This window comes from Nelusetta ayraudi, unplaced genomic scaffold, assembly GCF_046127955.1.
Source record: "Nelusetta ayraudi isolate G7.1 ecotype Tasmania unplaced genomic scaffold, CSIRO-AGI_Nayr_v1 ptg000048l, whole genome shotgun sequence".
Classification (NCBI taxonomy): domain Eukaryota; kingdom Metazoa; phylum Chordata; class Actinopteri; order Tetraodontiformes; family Monacanthidae; genus Nelusetta; species Nelusetta ayraudi.
Genome location: NW_027466098.1, coordinates 11,215,294 through 11,232,500, shown reverse-complemented (window position 1 = coordinate 11,232,500; position 17,207 = coordinate 11,215,294). Strand labels below are relative to the sequence as shown.

The following is a 17,207-nucleotide window of genomic DNA, read 5'->3' as shown; positions in this document are numbered from 1 at the left end:
TGTGGTTTTTGTACTTTATTTATTTATTTTTTTATATGGACCTGAGTCTGGAATAAAGTTGATCTTATCATTTCAACATCTCTAGATTGATATCTATCTATCTATCTATCTATCTATCTATCTATCTATCTATCTATCTGTCTATCTATCTATCTATCTATCTATCTATCTATCTATCTATCTATCTATCTATCTGTTGATCAAGACCCAAGGAACAACCAAAAAAAAAGACAGTTGTAGAGCTTGTGAGTCTAACGTGCTCGTCCTTACAGACAGAGAGTAGTTCTGTGCTGTGTACAGACACTGGACACGGAGGCAGGAGGGCAGGTCCCGGCTCTGTCCCTTTAAAACACTCTTGTGTCCTGGAGGCTGGAGCGGATTCTGTGCGGATCGCGGCCAGTGCGCTGCGCTCCTCTCCTCCTCCTCCTCCTCCTCCTGCTCGGCGTGCGCTGCAAACCTGCAACAACTGTCCGGACCTCAGCACAGCGCGGAGAGGGGGAGATTCTTTTATTTATGACCGGGCTAAATATAGTGAAGCCCTATTTTTTTTGTTTTTCAGCAGCGGCAGTAGCAGAAGCAGAAGCAGTGGGGCGTCTTGGAGAAGGAGGCTGCGTGCGTTTTACGCGCTCGTCTCCTGTGTGCGCGCGCGTGTGACCACGCGGGGATGAAGTAGTGCCGCCGCCGCCGCTCCTTCCGCCGCCGCCGCCGCTGCTGACTTCTGTGTTTTGAGGGAGGTTTCTCCGGGCGCCGCCGCCGCCGCCGCCGCTGCTGCTGTCATGGCATTCTGCGAGTAAGGTCGCAAATATATATATACACGTGTTTGTTCGTTTGGGATGATTTGACTCGCTTGAAGTATCCCAGCTGAGGCTCAGCCCCTCGTTTTCCCCCGGTCAAACCTCGAGCCATGGAGGTTTGACGCGGTTGGCACTTGAAGGAAGGCTGTGCGAATTCTACACCAGCGGACGGACGCCGAGCGTGGAGATGAACTTTGGACGTTTCCTCCTCTTGGCTTCCTCCTGCGTCGCCGTGGCATCAGGTAAAAAAAAAAAAAAAAAAAAAAGAATCTTCTAAAATGTTTTGTTACTATCGCGGTTTTTTCTTCTTCTTCTTCTTCTTCTGCTTTTCCGTGAAAAACCATCCGCTCAGCTGGATTGCGATCCGTTTTTTAAAGCTCATGCGCTGAGTGAAAGCTAGTGACATCAATTACAAAAGGAGAAAATGTCAGCCGACGCATTAATTTGCTGTATTTAAATACCACGGCCGGCTGCCAAGAGGGCGCGTATTATCTCGGGGAGTCCCGCTGCGCCCTGAGGTGGCCGAGCAGGAAGCCAGCAGGAGAGGTCAGAGAGAGGCTCCCGTCACCTCCAAACCGAGTGCAAGCCATTAAACTCTCACTCGCACTTTCACTCACGCACACACTCACACTCAACGCTGTCTCTCAGAGACTGTCTCCGAAGCCCATCACCCCCCCGTTCAAAAGACAGGGTTTTGTGTGGGGATGCACATTATTTTTTGGAAAAATTGCTTTTTAAAGCTCTTTTTGATTACCACTGAAGGGTTGGGGGCTGGGGAGGCATGGGAAGGGGGATTATATATTTTAACCATTGCTCCTCTCGCTGCTTATATTTATGAGACTTAATCCTAAAACCCCCCCCAAATAAAGGGTTGGCTCAGGGAAACAATTTATGGGAGTGCAGGGCACAGATTTTATTTTAACTTTGAATGTGGAATGGATTGCATTTGCGGCTGATACCATCAACTGCTTTTAGTATCATGTAACCTGATAGACTTTTTTCTTTTCAAATAGACATTAATGTGGAATGATGCTCACTGACCTTTATTATTACTTTCCAGGTGACCTACAGGTCATTTAGGGCCCCATGAGGTCAAAATCTAAACAACAACAACTACAACAACACATTTTGTACTTTTTGTTATGTTTAAGTGCAGCACATTTCAAAAGTGTGTACATATTTCTGCTGCACTCATTTTGATGGAATGTTGTCCCACTACCATTTTGCTTTTTTATTTAAATGACATGGTCTTTTTCTTCCTCTGCTACTTTATTTTGACGGGAACTGCACTCCGGTAGGTAGTAGGGAGAGTAAAGGCAACATTTTTTCTCTCACTAACAAAACATGCTGCATCGTTAAGTGTTGTCTGACTAAAATGTTTCTCTCCAGCTAAGAGCGCACCAGCTAGCTGGGTGAATTAAGGTTAGCCAGCATTCTAAACACCATTTCGCCTCCAGTATGGCCAACCAGAAATCAACGCCATTCCTGTCACCGACCAGTATGGTGCCTATCGAGGGTGGGAAGTGTTCTGTTCCACACTCAATTTTTGGGCTGTTTTTGGTGTGTGAATAACACGTGCATTTTTCGCACGCTTCTCCGTGTGAATGCACATTTCCCCGCACTTATGCACTCAAAATATTAAGAATTTAGTAGAGAAGGATTCAATTTGGGACACTCCAAAAGTACCGACTCACGCTGCACTCCGAAGTATAGGTGTCCTAAACACAAAACTCACGCTGCCTTCTGATTGGTCCTTTGGCTGTTTGACAAGCATTAATGGGTTAAAGAGCACAGTCTCAACCGTTTGCATCAGTTCTCTATTAAAGCTGTTCACTAATTGTTTGATGACACCCGCAAAACACAAACAGAGCCATATTGATTCCATTGTTTAATTATATTTCTATGACTAAAGGAGTTGATTCTATTTTCCCATATAGATTAATGGACTCAAGACTCTCTATCAGCCTCCGGCGGGGAACGGAGCTTTAACAAAATCCTGGCACAGACACAGAATTGACCAGTTTTAAGAGCATTTGCTTTGAACTTTGAGACTTTTTCATATTTTTGTTCGGCAAGTAAGCCACAAATTTAATTGGTTAGACAGGGACCTTTCTTGTCCAAAACCGACGCCTGTGGGAAACGATCCGGCCCTTCTCTGTAGTTCCAGTTAAGTCTTTCCCAATAAGCTACTTCATGCCGGCTGTCAATCCAAAACAAGTTAAAAAAACAACACTTCCTTGAGCCAAATGGAGAGACAGAGCTGTGAAAGCAAACAGTTATTAGGCGGGAGACCCGTGTATGCTTGAAATCGATGGTCGGTGCACAAATCTTTCCTTTCGCTGTGAGAAGGAAAAGAATTTAATGTGCAAGTTGTTGCTCTCTTTGTCGAGAAAAAAAAAGTCATCCTCTCTGTTCCTGCCTCACAGAAGTACTCCGGCATGAGTTATCGCCTCCCTTAATGGCATAAAGAGCCATCGCAAATGCAGCTTTTCAGCTTTACAGTTCACTGATGATGGCGCCCCGACTCTATACGTTTCCAATTTACCGTATATCTATGTTTTTTAACATAAATCAAACAAACGCGGCCCGCGCCGCACCTTTTCACGGTTCACTCTGCCTCGTTATTTGAAAGTGGAACCGTCTCTCGACATAAAAGGCGCCTCTCAGCACCCACACCATCTGCCCACATCCATTAATCTGGAGTGAGTGCTTCGTCTCGCTTTCACTGGGCAATATGTATTTTTATGAAAATACTTAAGAGGAGAGGGATCGGAGAGAACTTTGTGAACCCACTGATGGCCGGATGGTGACACATCCCGCGAGTGGAACTAATTCCATTTTTTTTTTAAATCTCTGTTTTTTAGCGCAGTGGAAATTAGCAATGCGCTGCTTAAAGTCAGATGTGATTGCAATGCAGATGTTTCGCCCTGATGATGCTTCCTCCTCCGTTAAGTCGCTCGTCATGACAGATTCGAAAAAAACAAACAAACACAACAGCAGGGTCCTTTACAAATTGCATTCGATTTCACACGGCAGCTCTCCCTGCTCACACTCGCACAACTGAAATTCCAATTAAGCCGCCCTGAGTAAAGACTTTAATACCTCTCATTGAAATCAGCTACTCGGGCGGCCGCGCTCAAGCTCAGCTGTTTTTCCTGCACCCCCTCGGAACTAATGGATGCTAAACAACTTGTAAGGGGTGATTTGTGTCCACTCCCCCCCCCACACACTTCCCCATGCCGCCTATTACTTAGCGAGATATACGGCCGAAGGAGGACCGACGCCGCTCACGCGTCCTCTTGATGAAACAAATGATGAAACCGCGCTCAGCCGCGGGCTCCATCCGCAGTCGCCGGATGCTGACGCCCTCCTCCTTCTGGTGCAGACAGCGATGACATCATTTCCAGATAAGACTACGGGGCCAATTGGAGGGCGGGTACCAAAGCGGTGGCTCAAAAAGAAAAAAAAGAAAAAAAAAAGAGAAAAGTCCCGCCTGTTGCTGGCAGGCACACGCGAACCCGGAGTGTCGGCGACGCAATTACTTGGCAAAGTCGCAAGAAGGTCTCCGCCCCTCCCCCCCTTCCTGCCCTCCTTCCTTATATATGCAAATGAATCGAAATGGAAAGAGACGTAAATAAACCTCAGCAGACGGCCACCGGCCCCGGAGACAAGCTGCCAGCCTTCTGCCGTCCGTCACACTTTGCACGGTAAAGTTGGCTTTTGAGACATCAGCCCAACTGGAGGATTCCTGTGTCTCTTCTTTTTTTTTCTTCCTTCCCACTTTTTTTTCCCCTTCCCCGGATATCAAGCGGTACGCTTCGACAGGTTTCCCGTCACCGTACACGCTTTTCGCTCGCTAAAAGGCACCAACATCTGAAGCACGAGATTCTCCTCTGAGGCTCTGTTTTTTCTTTTTCTTTTTTCTTCCCACCCTCACACATGAGCCTGACAACAGTAGAATTCTCCCCCCTCGGGGGTTAAGATGCAAGGTTAATATTTAGAAATGCTAATTAATAAAAGCGCCACTCGTCGTGCAATGCCACCGCCCGGGGCCAACAAATGTCAAGTGTGGCCTGGATCAACAGGGTTTATTATTTATTTTTTTCCTCAATGCAATCTTGAACCTCCGCCCTGAGAACCCTGCCTGCCTGACTGACTGACTGAGGAGGCATGCGGCCGGCAGACGCCTTGAGCCAATGTGTGGGCGGGTGTCCTGACTTTTGCAATTAGAACCCATGCGAGTGCTTGTCCATCATGCAACACCAATGGGCCTTTAATCAGACGATTTTATTCATTTGCTTGTAAATAAACGCTGATATTCTCACGGATCAGATGCAGTCGGGGCCTCCCATTCTAATCATTCGCCTCCCAAAGCCTATTAATACCACAGAAAAAGTCCAGAGTTGAGCTGAATTGAAGCGCTCACATCAAGTATGCAACAGCAGTATGAGCGCTTCTAACCGTCAGTGCAGGGTTAGAAAAGTTAAGAAATAAAGATACGCATCTGTGTCTGATAATATTCCTGTGCAGTCAGATTTACAGCTAAATTATGATTACAGTGGCCCAGGGCTAACAACTCTGCTCGAACCTGTTGATCCTGCATTTTGGGCTTCTGTACTTTCTGCCAGAGGGCATGAGGTTGGAACAGGTGCAGTCCAGCCTGCTACGGGTTAGCGGCAATTCTATTTGCCCTGCGGAGACACGTCGTGCTGGTGATGTTCCAGTGCGAGTCAATCCAGTACTCAGTTCAGAAAGGGCCCAGTTTGGCCACAATCATATGAATAAGCGAGAAGCGGCACATATATTTGGTCTGTAAATGCTAGTTGTCATTGCTGTAGGGAAAAAAATTAGAGTGTAATTCACACTTACAGGCCACTTTATTAGGTTCGCCTTGGCACCACATACCTCAGAAAATGGTGAAAGTTGCTGGTCAGTGTGCACACAGACACACACACGCACTGGTTGTCAGTGGCTATTTAAGTTGCTGTTGTTGTATGGTCTCCACCCAGTCTGCCCACTCTGACCTCTGACCCATGACATCAACAAGCTGTCCACACAGCTGCTCCTCACTGGATATTTCTCTCTTTGGGTCCATCCTCTGTCATAGATGGTTGTGATGAAAATGTCAGCGGATCAGCAGGTCGTGAAACACTCAGACCGTCTGGCACCGGCGACCGTGTTTGGCACGCGCAAAGTCTGTCTGTCTTCCCCATTCGGGCTGGCGCTGACTTTTAGTTCCAGGAATTTGTGTTATCAAGCAATTGAACAGGTGTAACCTAAGGAAGTGGACCGCGAGCGTAAAAACGAAGTGAAAACACTGCACTGCGAACTGAAGCGCGTCTTGACAAAGCTTTGATGTCACGTTCAGCTGAATCTCATCTGTCTGGCATGCAAATTCCACCGTTGGAATTAATCTCATCTCGCGCAGAGTAGTTTCTGCAGCAGCAGGTGGCTGTTCTCTGCGAGGGAAACCTAAATCTCTTCAGAACACTCTCCCCCTCATTCCTTAATTGCAGTGGACAGACGGACACTTAGCTGCTTCACACAGAGAGCATTTAGCAGCCAAAGGGCCTATATTTTCTCATTGGGAGACGGCGAAGATGAAAACGTGGAGGAAAAAGTGGTTTAACATAACCCCGGGGGTGAATGACAACAGTGAGGCACATGTGATCAGATTTGACTTTCAAATCGGGAAGAAGTCTGTCAGAGCCAGGCAGAGGCGCTTTTCAGAAATTTCTGTAAGTGGTTTTGCACCGGCCATTAGAGGTCCTCTCCCATTGGCGACTTTAATTAGCGAGAGAAAAATGCTTTTTGTGCTACTCATGCCTAATAGTTTGATAGAGAGGGAAACGGTCAGTAGAAATTCAATCATTTGAAAAACAAAACAGGAGAACAAAGCCGTCAATCACCACCGGTGGAAAAAGAGAAACAATCAACTCGGGTGTTTACCTGAATGGAGCTGTTAAATTCGCCTCGCAACTCTTCTGACTCGCGCCATTGTCTCGCTCATTTGTACGCTGGGCGGCCTTGAGTGTCTACCAGTGGGTGATAGCCTTGCGTGAGGCAGACACACTCATTTACGGTCCGCACTGCGTGACAGCTCAAGGCTCATCTAATCCTGTGGATAGTGTTGGTCTGGGGACTGTGGTGGAAGTTCAGGTGCGTTTTTTTTTTTTTTTTTTTGTGTGTGTGTGTGTGTGTGCGTGTCGCGTCCTCGGCTCTGACGCAGCTGAGGATCTCGGACAAAAGGCTGAACGCGCTTAGTAGGTGCCGGGCAACAGCCAGTGCAACGCGTCTGTCAATACTGAGCACCTTGGATCAATACGCTCGCTGACGTTGACGGCTGGGGTCCTGTTAAGCCCGCGTCTCGTATTGCTGTCATTGCCGTGTCTGTGTGGCTCGGCTTGTTTGTTGTTAAGTGGAGCTTCTGTGTTTGGTCTGATGCTGATACTCCGGAGGCGGTTATTATCTCGGCAGACTTGAAAGACGACGCTTAACTCATGAAATTGAAACAGTGTATAACAACATTTAGATTCTGAGCAAAATTTTATTTTATTTTATTTTACTTAACCTTTCTTTAACCAGGAAAGGGTCCCATGGAGTTACAACAACTCTTCTTCCAGGGAGTCCTGGCCAAGACAGATGGCACACGATACACAAAAGACAAGAAAAGGCCACAAACTGCACCACAGATGACTTACTACACACACCAGAACACACTAATAGTTAGCTAAGGTATTACAAGCTAAAAACGAACTAGATTTAACATGGCTTGAAATGTATTCCAGACATTTGGTGCATTTGATGAAAAAGCTGTTTTACCCAGTTCTGTTCTTGATGATGGTGAAGCCGGTCAACAAGACAAGTCATTCATTGTTTTTTTGTTTTTGTTTTTGTTTTTTAACTTAACCGGACACGGCCGATAGCCCGTTTCATAAATCCCATTGCATCTGAGTGGTAACGTTTCGATAGAAGGCGTTTCGAAAGAAGAGGCAGGACTCGTAGAGTGATGAGAGAACAATCTGTGCATCAAATCCAAGCAGACCAGTCGGGAACAAGAGTCAGAGAGAAGCTTCCCACGACGGCCGACGTTAGCAGTGTGGCTATGTTTTTACGCAACTCTCGCCAAAAGCCAGCCAGGGATGAGCACGAACATGTTCTCCACTGAGGGAAAGCCTTCTGTGCCATTTCATTGTTCTCTTCTTGTGAATGCGAAAATGCCATCCAGCTCGCTGTAGCAGCATCAATAATAATCTGTTTAGCAGCAAGCAGCCATTGTTACAACCCACAGTATTTGTTCTTCCCGGCCTTCTGTGGTTTTCCAGAGCAGCCTCTCACCTGTTGTACAACCGAACCTCCGTCACACTTTGTGCCTCTTAGACGAAGCCTTTTGTTTGTGGAATACAAAAGGTTTTTGAGACAGGTGGGAAGTGTTTTTTTTTTTTATTGTCGGTTGCACGGGTGAAAATCCAGAGTTGAAATCTGACCAATCCAGCAAGGTTATCATAAACTCTCCGGCCTCAAGCCAGTGTATATACATCAGAATGGTGGAAATATTTATCAGTCACACTATTAAAGCTTCAGTATGCGCTTTGTTCGTGTCTCTCAAGAGTTCTGGAGGCTCTTGGGCCTTCAAAAACATCCTTATTATTCTCAAAGGTGTTTGTGTTTGTGTGTGTGCGTGTGTAGGTGTGTGTAGATGTGTGTGTGTGTGTGTGTGTGTGTGTGTCTTTTATTTTGGGTGTCTCACATGGACTTGCCAGAGGTTTTTTTTTTTTGCTGAAAGGTGCTTTCAAGCGCTGCACCGCAATTTTCCTGTCATAAAGCCGGTATTACGGTGAAGATATTCCCTCTCTCCAAGCAAATGCATCGCTGTCATGGTCAAGGTGCCACAGACTTTTTCCCTGATTGCATACTTATCTCGGGGGCGGGCGGGACGCTGCTTGTCAACTTTTTCGCCTCTCGGACCTGCTTTTGTTGCTCTCTGACAAGGCTGGCTTCTCTGGAAAGCAGCAGGCTCGCCTTGCATGGACGCGGCTGTGTAGCATGCACACACAAACACCCAACGATCAACGACCCCTCTTGTAACTCAATGAGAAACGAAAGCCAATAGAAGGCATCCGGGCTTTTATAGTGATGTCGCGATGAACGGTGTCTCGTATTATAGAATGTGCCCAGAGGAATTCCACATCAAGGGTTATCTGTACACTGAAAACTCCACGTAGTTTACATTTAATTGGCAGGAAGGTCGTAGTCTGCCTGCGCCTTCCTCGTCCTTTGCACACCTTCCCCTTCTTGAAAAGCACGATAGAATCGTATGGCTGTTCGCGGCCACAGCAAGCGCGTTTATTTCAGGGGAGAAAAAAAAGCCACTTGCTCTCCTTAACGGCTCAGCAGTAAACGGCAGACAGGCACAGTTAGCAACAAGCTGGTAAACATAGCAGAGCATTTAATGCCTTAAGAACCACACATTACCCCCAGGAGATTGAGATGGAGCGAGTAAAAGAGCGGGCGTGCGACTCACATCGATCTGCCCCCCCCCCCCACCCCTCAAAATACGGCTGTAAGTGAATTTCAAACGTGGCTCCGTGCCTGACCGAATGCGAGAATTGTATCGGCGAAGAAAAAATGTCAATGCTGACTGGTAACCCTGCAGCTGCCAAAGTAAATTGAAATTTTGAGCAAGGTCTTTGTTGCTGTCCCATAACTTTTTGGCAGTGAATTGCAGCATTGAAGTCTAACTTAAGACTCTGATTTTAAAGGTCCCAGGTTATCATTATTGTCTGATAAGAAGACACAACTCCGGCGAGACATTAAATTTTTGTACTATTCCACTATCTACTGGATTTTTCTGTCCGTCCTTGACTTCTTTTCCTGCTCAAAACAAACTGTGCCCGTCTTTAAAACACTCAATTCTAATACTCAACCATGTAGGATGACATCTGCCTTTTGTCCCCTTCCATACATGTGCTTACCAATGCAAAGCATCCTTTGAAGGGGGAAATCGAAATTACCCGTCGTTGTCGGAGGCTGTTGAGTGCGGAACAGCTTTGCAGGAAAAATAATAAAAAATAAAAATCTTTGTTTTTCCAAGGCAAAATTGTTACCTTGTAAATTTCCACCGCCTTTTTCAGTATTTTTTTTTTTGTCATTTCCTTTTGTCATCCCTTCATATTACCTTTAAAAGTGACTCATCGCTGACGATGTCGGGCTGACCTCATGAACTCAACCAGCGCTTGCGTCCCTTGAATTTAACCGTTGGGTTCCGCCTCGAAAGGCACCGGACATGCGCGTCAAATGGTAGCAAAAAAGAAACGTTCAACCCGCTGATAATCTGAGCGCTCCAGCCTCGGGCCCTGTTTGTTTTTGCTGTAAAATCCTGTTATGTCGGAGATGGACAGTTTCAGAGTGATGTAACCGCATTACACAACTTGGAATCCGAGACCGTCCTGCATCCTCGGTTCGCTCCCGAAAACCTCAGTTCACCACCAGGACAGGGGATGCGGCGCGCTGACACTTCGTCGGGAATAAAAGAGGGAATTTCCTGCAGGCAAACAATAGCTGTGCACATGCTTTACAGATGTGACGGAACATAATCCAAAAAGAAATACTATGGTGTTTTGTTTTTTTTTTCCCTGTAGGATTATCTTCCCGGCTGAGCATGAAACGACTCGCGCTTGTTCCCGCATTGTAAACAACTTGTGTCAGGAGCCACTGGCACGTTGTTAATGCCTCAGTTGGTTTTCATCCACATCGAGGGTTCGGAGCCGATCTGGTTTTTTGACCCCCGGGGGGCGTGGAAGGGTGGGTGGGTGGGTGGGGGGGGCCTCGGCGTATTGAGCGGTCAGATGGCACGCTAGATGTTAACTTCAGGTCGGGGGTGGCGTCGGTGCCGCCGTCGTACCGCGGGGGATCAAAATGAGTTCATGAAAAGGCATAAATCTGCTTACAGCCGCAAAGTGCGGCTTTATCCCCCCCCCCGTGCCTCAGATTTAAATATAATGTATCGGGTGGCGTGCGCCGCCGTGGCGACATGTGTGTCACTGGGTTACTTTCCGATTGCTCGTCTTCAATGATAATGGAGGATTTTTGAAGCTTGCGTAGATTACGCGCTGAAAAATAATGCCTCGGACCGAGCGGCGCGATAATCAGCGGCACAGTGACCATTTCATTTTCTTTTTCTTTTATTTATTTATTTATTTTTATACCGTGTGCGAGCAGGAGACCATCTGTTCCTCCCAGCCAAACCGAAAGCGGCAGCGATTTGAATTATTCATTTTTCTAACTGTAACACACTGCCAGAGACATTTGGTCGTGCTCTAAAAGCTTACCTCATGACTTGAAGCACCGTCTCTCCCTCAGCCGGGAAAAGATAGCGACGGATCCCCAGAGAGAGGGATATGGGAGTTATCGCTCCGCCTCGCTCAGTCTGTCTGCTGGGGTCTTTCTCCCTCTTTTTCAATACACAAGCCTTCCCATGTATGGTCCCATTCTCAGCGCTCCACCAACTCTTTTCTCTCCGTCTCCGAGCATCGCAGATTGACATGGAGATTGCCAAGTTCCACACCATCCGAGAGAAACGGTGCGAGCTTTAAAAAACACTCCGTTTATTATTATTATTTTGCCATTCTGCTGTCTGGCGCTCATAATAAGAACAAACAGACACCGTCTGCATCTGTTCCAAGGCTGGATTTGTTGCAAAAACATGATGTCTCCCATTGATTTCACGTTCGACTGTCAAAGAGAGCAATTATTCACTCGTTCTTATGCTTTTCTGTGCAAAATAAAGCCAAGAAAAAGGGCAACTTGCCGCCGCCACTGTTTTAATAGATGCACCAGAAACAGCTTTCTTTCATCGTCACAGGGTCCCGGACGCGGTATGAAGACAGCGCGCCCAGGATTGTGGAGGACCCCTCGGACCTGATCGTGTCCAAGGGGGAACCCGCCACCCTCAACTGCAAGGCGGAGGGCCGGCCCATCCCGGCCATCGAGTGGTACAAGGACGGCGAGCGCGTGGAGACGGACCGGGACGACCCGCGCTCCCACCGCATGCTCCTGCCCAGCGGCGCGCTCTTCTTCCTGCGCATCGTGCACGGCCGCCGGAGCAAACCCGACGAGGGCGTCTACACCTGCGTCGCCCGCAACTACCTGGGAGAAGCCATCAGCCGCAACGCTTCGCTGGATGTCGCCAGTAAGGCTGCGTGTTATCGGCTCGGCTCCTCAAAGTGTGTGTTTATGCCTCTGCAGGGGTTACAGCTGTGACTCAGTGTGTGCTGGAAGTCTGTGGCTGCGTCCCAGATCTCAGTGGCAGTGGCTTACGGCTTACGGTGATATTTTTTTTAAAAAATGATTTGCAATGTAAATATTTACTTTTTAGTAGATTTGGTAAGCACAGTCGCCAGGCAAAATGTATTGAAAAGAGTTGGCAAGTGATCTATTACTAAGTAATCCACTACTGTAATTAAACTACTTTTTTTTTTTTTTAGTATTAGAGTAATGTAAGGGGATTACTCTGGCAAAAATGGTAATTATATACAATTCCATTACTTTTCTTAAATATTTTGCAAGCTAAAAATGCACTGCTAAAAATTGTGGTTCGTTGTACGTTAAGTGCAGCAAACAAGATGTTCTCAACTCTTACTTTATCTTTTTAACTAAAGTCATTAGCAATTGATTACTTATGAAACAAAGTAGTTAAATAAGTCATTAAATTACTTTTTAAGGAGTAATCAGTAATCAGCAGTTGGATTACTTTTATGGAGTAATCCCAACAACAGTGTTGAATAATCCTCATCATTATCACTTGACAGTGAGATTAGACCAGCATCTAAATAATATATATATTTTTTTATTACTTCTGGCATCAATAACTCAGGGTAGAAATTGGCACCACAGCTCATTTTTTGGGAAACATGGAATAAAAACAAATATTCGGTCTCAGAGAAAAGAAAGAAGATTGGGATCAGTAGGTTAGGGGCTTATGAAAATACCTTGAAGAGACAGAATCAGTACACAATTTAGATTGGTTCCACCTTGAATAAAACATCACAGCAGCAGCGTCTCTGAAGAGGAAATTTAGAGGGTCTGGGCGATATTGACCTTTCCGCAGCGGCTACATTGACAAGAAATTGCTTGTGGATACAGTTGTCGTCAGTGTTTATTAGGGTTAAGTTCCACTTAGTTTGTCGCTGCTTGGCCAACAAGCCAGCAGGCACAGGTGCAGCATCCCAACTCTGAGCGAAACAGAACAGGATTCCGATAGCCGCGATGAAAGGAAGTCCTGCGGGCGTCAATCAGCAAAGGAGCGCCGGCAACATTTCAAAAGCCAATTCAGCGTTCAAACGCCCGGCCCTGTTGTGGCTGCGCGATTAATTATGCCGCGCAAATTCACTCCGATTGCTGCGGGCGGGCTCCGAGTGTTTGGGGTGGTGTCCGTCAAACTGACGTCTCCCGGTGAAAGCTGAGCAGCAGGAGGAGGAGGAGGAGGACGTGACTCCCACCTGCGTGGCCCTCAGCGCCGAGCGGCACCGGAGTGGAAAAACAAGCGGCGTATTTAGGAAAATTGCTTGATTGGCTCGGCCAAAGAAAACAACAACAGCAAACGACAAAATGGCAACAAACTGTCACATCTTCTAGCTGGCAGCCAGATTACTATCTCGTCAACCCGGTGTCCCCTCCGTCCTTTGCATGTGCGAGCCGAGGCGGTTATCTTTGTGCAGGCATGTTGCTCGCGACCGCAGAGTGCAGCAGGGAAGCTTCTCCTTTATTTCACTCCCTCTCTCTCCCCCCCCCCCCTGCTATCTCTATGGAAGTGCACTGAAGTAAAAAAAAAAAAAAAAAGAAGAAGAAGCTCCCACAAGGAGCCGTGCCTGTGCCTATTATTCTTTTTTTTCTTTTTTTCCCCTTTCCATCCTCAGTCCCGGACACGTGCCATTGTCTCATCCCTCCCTAATTGTGCCAGAGTGGCTCATCTGCGGCTCTGTTTGGCACGAGCTAATAGATTAGTCAGCGGGTTGATTAGAGGAGCGAGGTCAAATAATGCTGCTTGAAAAAAAACAAAAAAAAAAAAACAGCAATTTGAGCTCAGTACGTCTTATCTGGCAGCATATTGAGCCCCCCATACCTCACCCCCACCCCCACCCCCTGTGCTGCCACTGCTCGTCCACGCTCTCACGGCTGACTGAGCTCATCCGTGTTCAGAAATAGGGACGCCTCTGTCAGACGCACTGCATTGGAAGCCATAAGCAACGGCGGCTAATGCAAATTTCCTTTTTCCTCTTTCCCCGCACTGTCATCCTTTTTTTTTTTTTTTTTCTCTTAAATGGCACGTAATGGAATTTAGCATTGTGAGCAGCGGGAGATTACAGTTGGAGCCGCGGCGGTGACGGAGACGGCTCACCTGCAGGCGCCCAGTGACTAACGCTCTGTAATAAGTGCCAGTTTTATTTCTAATCTCGCCGCCTCGGGCTCGGCCGGGGCCATATGTTATGGCAGCTCAGTGGTGGTCCCAGACCTCCCCCCCACCTCCCTCCCCACCACACACGCACGCACACACACTCCTCTGTGTGTGAGGATGTGCTGACTGTGGGGCAAGAAGTGACCCAATTAGCTCTGGCAGGGGGGGGGGGGGGGGGGGGGGCGAGCGGAGGGAGGGTTGGTGCCTTGTTAATGAGGGGCCAGTTTTAAGCTGGTGGTCCTTCACAAATGCATGTGTGTGTGTGTGTGTGTGTGTGTGCGTGCGTGTGTGTGTGTGTGTGTGTGTGTGAGGCACGGGTCCGGGGCACAACAGGTGGGCCGGGGTTGGAAAGGAGCTTTAAAACTCCCACCAAGCCGTAATTAATACAGACGCATCTGGCCCACCGCTGACTTTCTCCCAGTTGGCGGCGGCCAACGTTGACCGTAAAAAACCCCTCCCTGGTTTCACCACGTTGGCTGCTCTTCAGCCGGCCGTGGATGATACATAATGCATTGTGCTGCGTGACTAAAGAGTTTTCCCTCCGTAGTCGCCGTCCGCACTCGCTCCCCCTCGCTCGCCCCTACCCACATACAGTACCTCTGGGTGTGAATAATGGTCACGACGTCCGCTCGCTCTCCCCCCCTTTTTTTTTTGTACTTTCTTGCTGATCCGGCGCTTGTGTAGATAAAAAAAAAAGATGACGCAGACGAGAAAAAGTTATCGTTCGGGCGAGACCCCACCAGAGAGGTCGTATGTTTCAGCGTTAAACTGCCAAGAAATGTTTGGAGAAAAGCCCCAAAATCAGGCAATGAAAATGTATGAAATGACTCCACGTGTGCCCGGAGGATATCAGTCATGGTCCAGCATTCGCTGTTCTGTTCACGTCTCAGCGGTGTTGCCGAGTAATCTATTGCGAAGTAATCCACTCCTGTAATTAAACTACTTTTTAAGTAACAGAGTAATGCTACGGGATTACTATGGCAAAAATGGTAATCATATCATAATTACTTTATCGAGTAATGATTCCATTACTTTTCTGGAATATTTTTCAAGCTAAAAATGTCTTTATTATCCACGAAATGCCTGAAATTTAGAAAAACGGCCGAAAACAACAATGTTATGGATTGATGATGCAACGTCATTGGTGTGCGACGACGCACCAAGACAAGCTTGGCGGCGGCAAAAGATAAAACAGCGTTTGATAGCTGGAAGTACAAACATTATTTTGACTTCATCTCGTCTAAATAAAAGAATATTGCGGTTTGTTGTATGTTATGTGCAGGAAACAAGAAACAAGATGTTCTCAACAAAGTAGTTAGATAAGTAATTAGATTACTTTTGAGGGAGTAATCAGTAATCAGTAGTTGGATTACTTTTATGGTGTAATCCCAGCAGCACTGCTCATCAGCATCCGGGGTGGGGGGGGGGGGGGGGGGGGGTGACTTGTTACAGGGTTTGGTCCATCGAACCCTGTTAGTCCAAACCCTCAATAATCACCGTGAGACAGCATATTAGCTCACAGACAAATGTTTTTATCTTTCATTTGCCTTGAGTGTGTGTTTGTATTCATAGACTATGCAGTTTTGATTGAACAGCAGTCCGTGGCAACGTTCAGCAGTTTCTGAAATTGAATTAGAGGTAAAGAATAGATTGTCATTCTGTTGAATAACTCGGATTGGGTTGAGTCTCACTGCAGCTGACGATATTGGACTCGGCCTTAAATATGACGATTGCCATAATGTTTATTTCCCAACAAAGCTGTGGGGTAGAAGAGAAGAGGAGAGGAGAGGAGAGAAGAGAAGAGAAGAGAAGAGAAGAGAAGAGAAGAGAAGAGAAGAGGAGAGGAGAGAAGAGAAGAGAAGAGAAGAGAAGAGGAGAGGAGAGGAGAGGAGAGGAGAGGAGAGGAGAGAAGAGAAGACGGTCGTTAGTGTTCAGCCAATAACACGGAAACATGTTGTTGGCGGGGGAAATTATTTTTCTTCTTCTCTCCAGGCTTTTCTAATTCATGCCTGCTTGTGTCAAAACAGGACAGGGATTCAATAACCAGGATGGCTTTCGTTTTGTACACTCAGTTGGAAATTGGCTGTTTCCAGCCGAGGTGACGTCCTCTCTGTGCTCAAATGAATTTCGCACACTCCAACATGCACAATTGATGGTTGTGTACAGCTGCGATGAGACGCCTCTGCCCAGAGCCCGCTTCGCTCGTAAAAGCCTGCGGTAGCCACACTTCCCCCCCCCCGCATCTTCTCCCATTCACACTCGCTCTAAAAAGACTCTGATCAGCTCACCGGCCTCGCGGATGAGCCGGCAGAAGACAGAGTGGGGGCGTAGACAGAATCCAGCACATCCTGCCTAATAAAACAGGACGCAGGACAAACAGTGGGAAGCGTCTGCGTTTCGCCATCGCAATTTGCGGAGGTCTGACCGTCTGGGCGAGGAGACGGTCACGTGGTGCGGAAAGGATTAGAATAAAGTAGGACAAATAAAAAATAAAAGTTGTTTAAAAGGCTTTGGAGCCAGATGTTCCTCTTACTCCTGATGAGGGATTATGCGGGAATCAAACTTGTGTTTACAGCGTGTGTCTCGGCCTCCGCGGCCGCCGTCCACGCGGCTGGAATGCTGAATTACCCCTGGTTGATACCGCTGGAATGTTTAATTCCAACGGATATCTTCCTTCACGCTGGAAAATCGCATTGTATTGTGCAAATCGGTGCGGTACAGGTTTTATCTAAGCTCTGCCGAGCTCTGCAGATACGGTAAAAAAAAAACAAAACAAGACAAAACAAAGAGAATCTAGAAGTGAGACTTATTTTTTCTTTGAACATACAGCTGTGACTCCCCCCCCCCGCCCCCCCGCGCCACAAAGACTGTTTGGCCCCGGAGTCTCTTTTCATCCTCCATCTACACAATCGCACAATGGATGGATTAAAGCAATTTCGCTCTCTCTCTGTATGCAA

General features: G+C 47.1%; 1 protein-coding gene across 2 annotated transcripts in view; it reads left to right on the top strand.

The window, feature by feature from the left end:
- The first annotated feature begins 418 nt into the window (after positions 1–418).
- The window catches only part of LOC142895351 (roundabout homolog 2), a 47,816-nt gene continuing 31,027 nt past the window's right edge, over positions 419–17,207 (top strand). For both annotated transcript variants that reach the window (XM_076036325.1, XM_076036324.1), the window contains exons 1-2: positions 419–1,036; positions 11,659–11,985. In XM_076036325.1, coding sequence (XP_075892440.1) covers positions 982–1,036; positions 11,659–11,985 — 382 coding nt within the window. In that variant the 5' untranslated portion in view covers positions 419–981. The remainder of the gene's footprint in view (positions 1,037–11,658; positions 11,986–17,207) is intronic.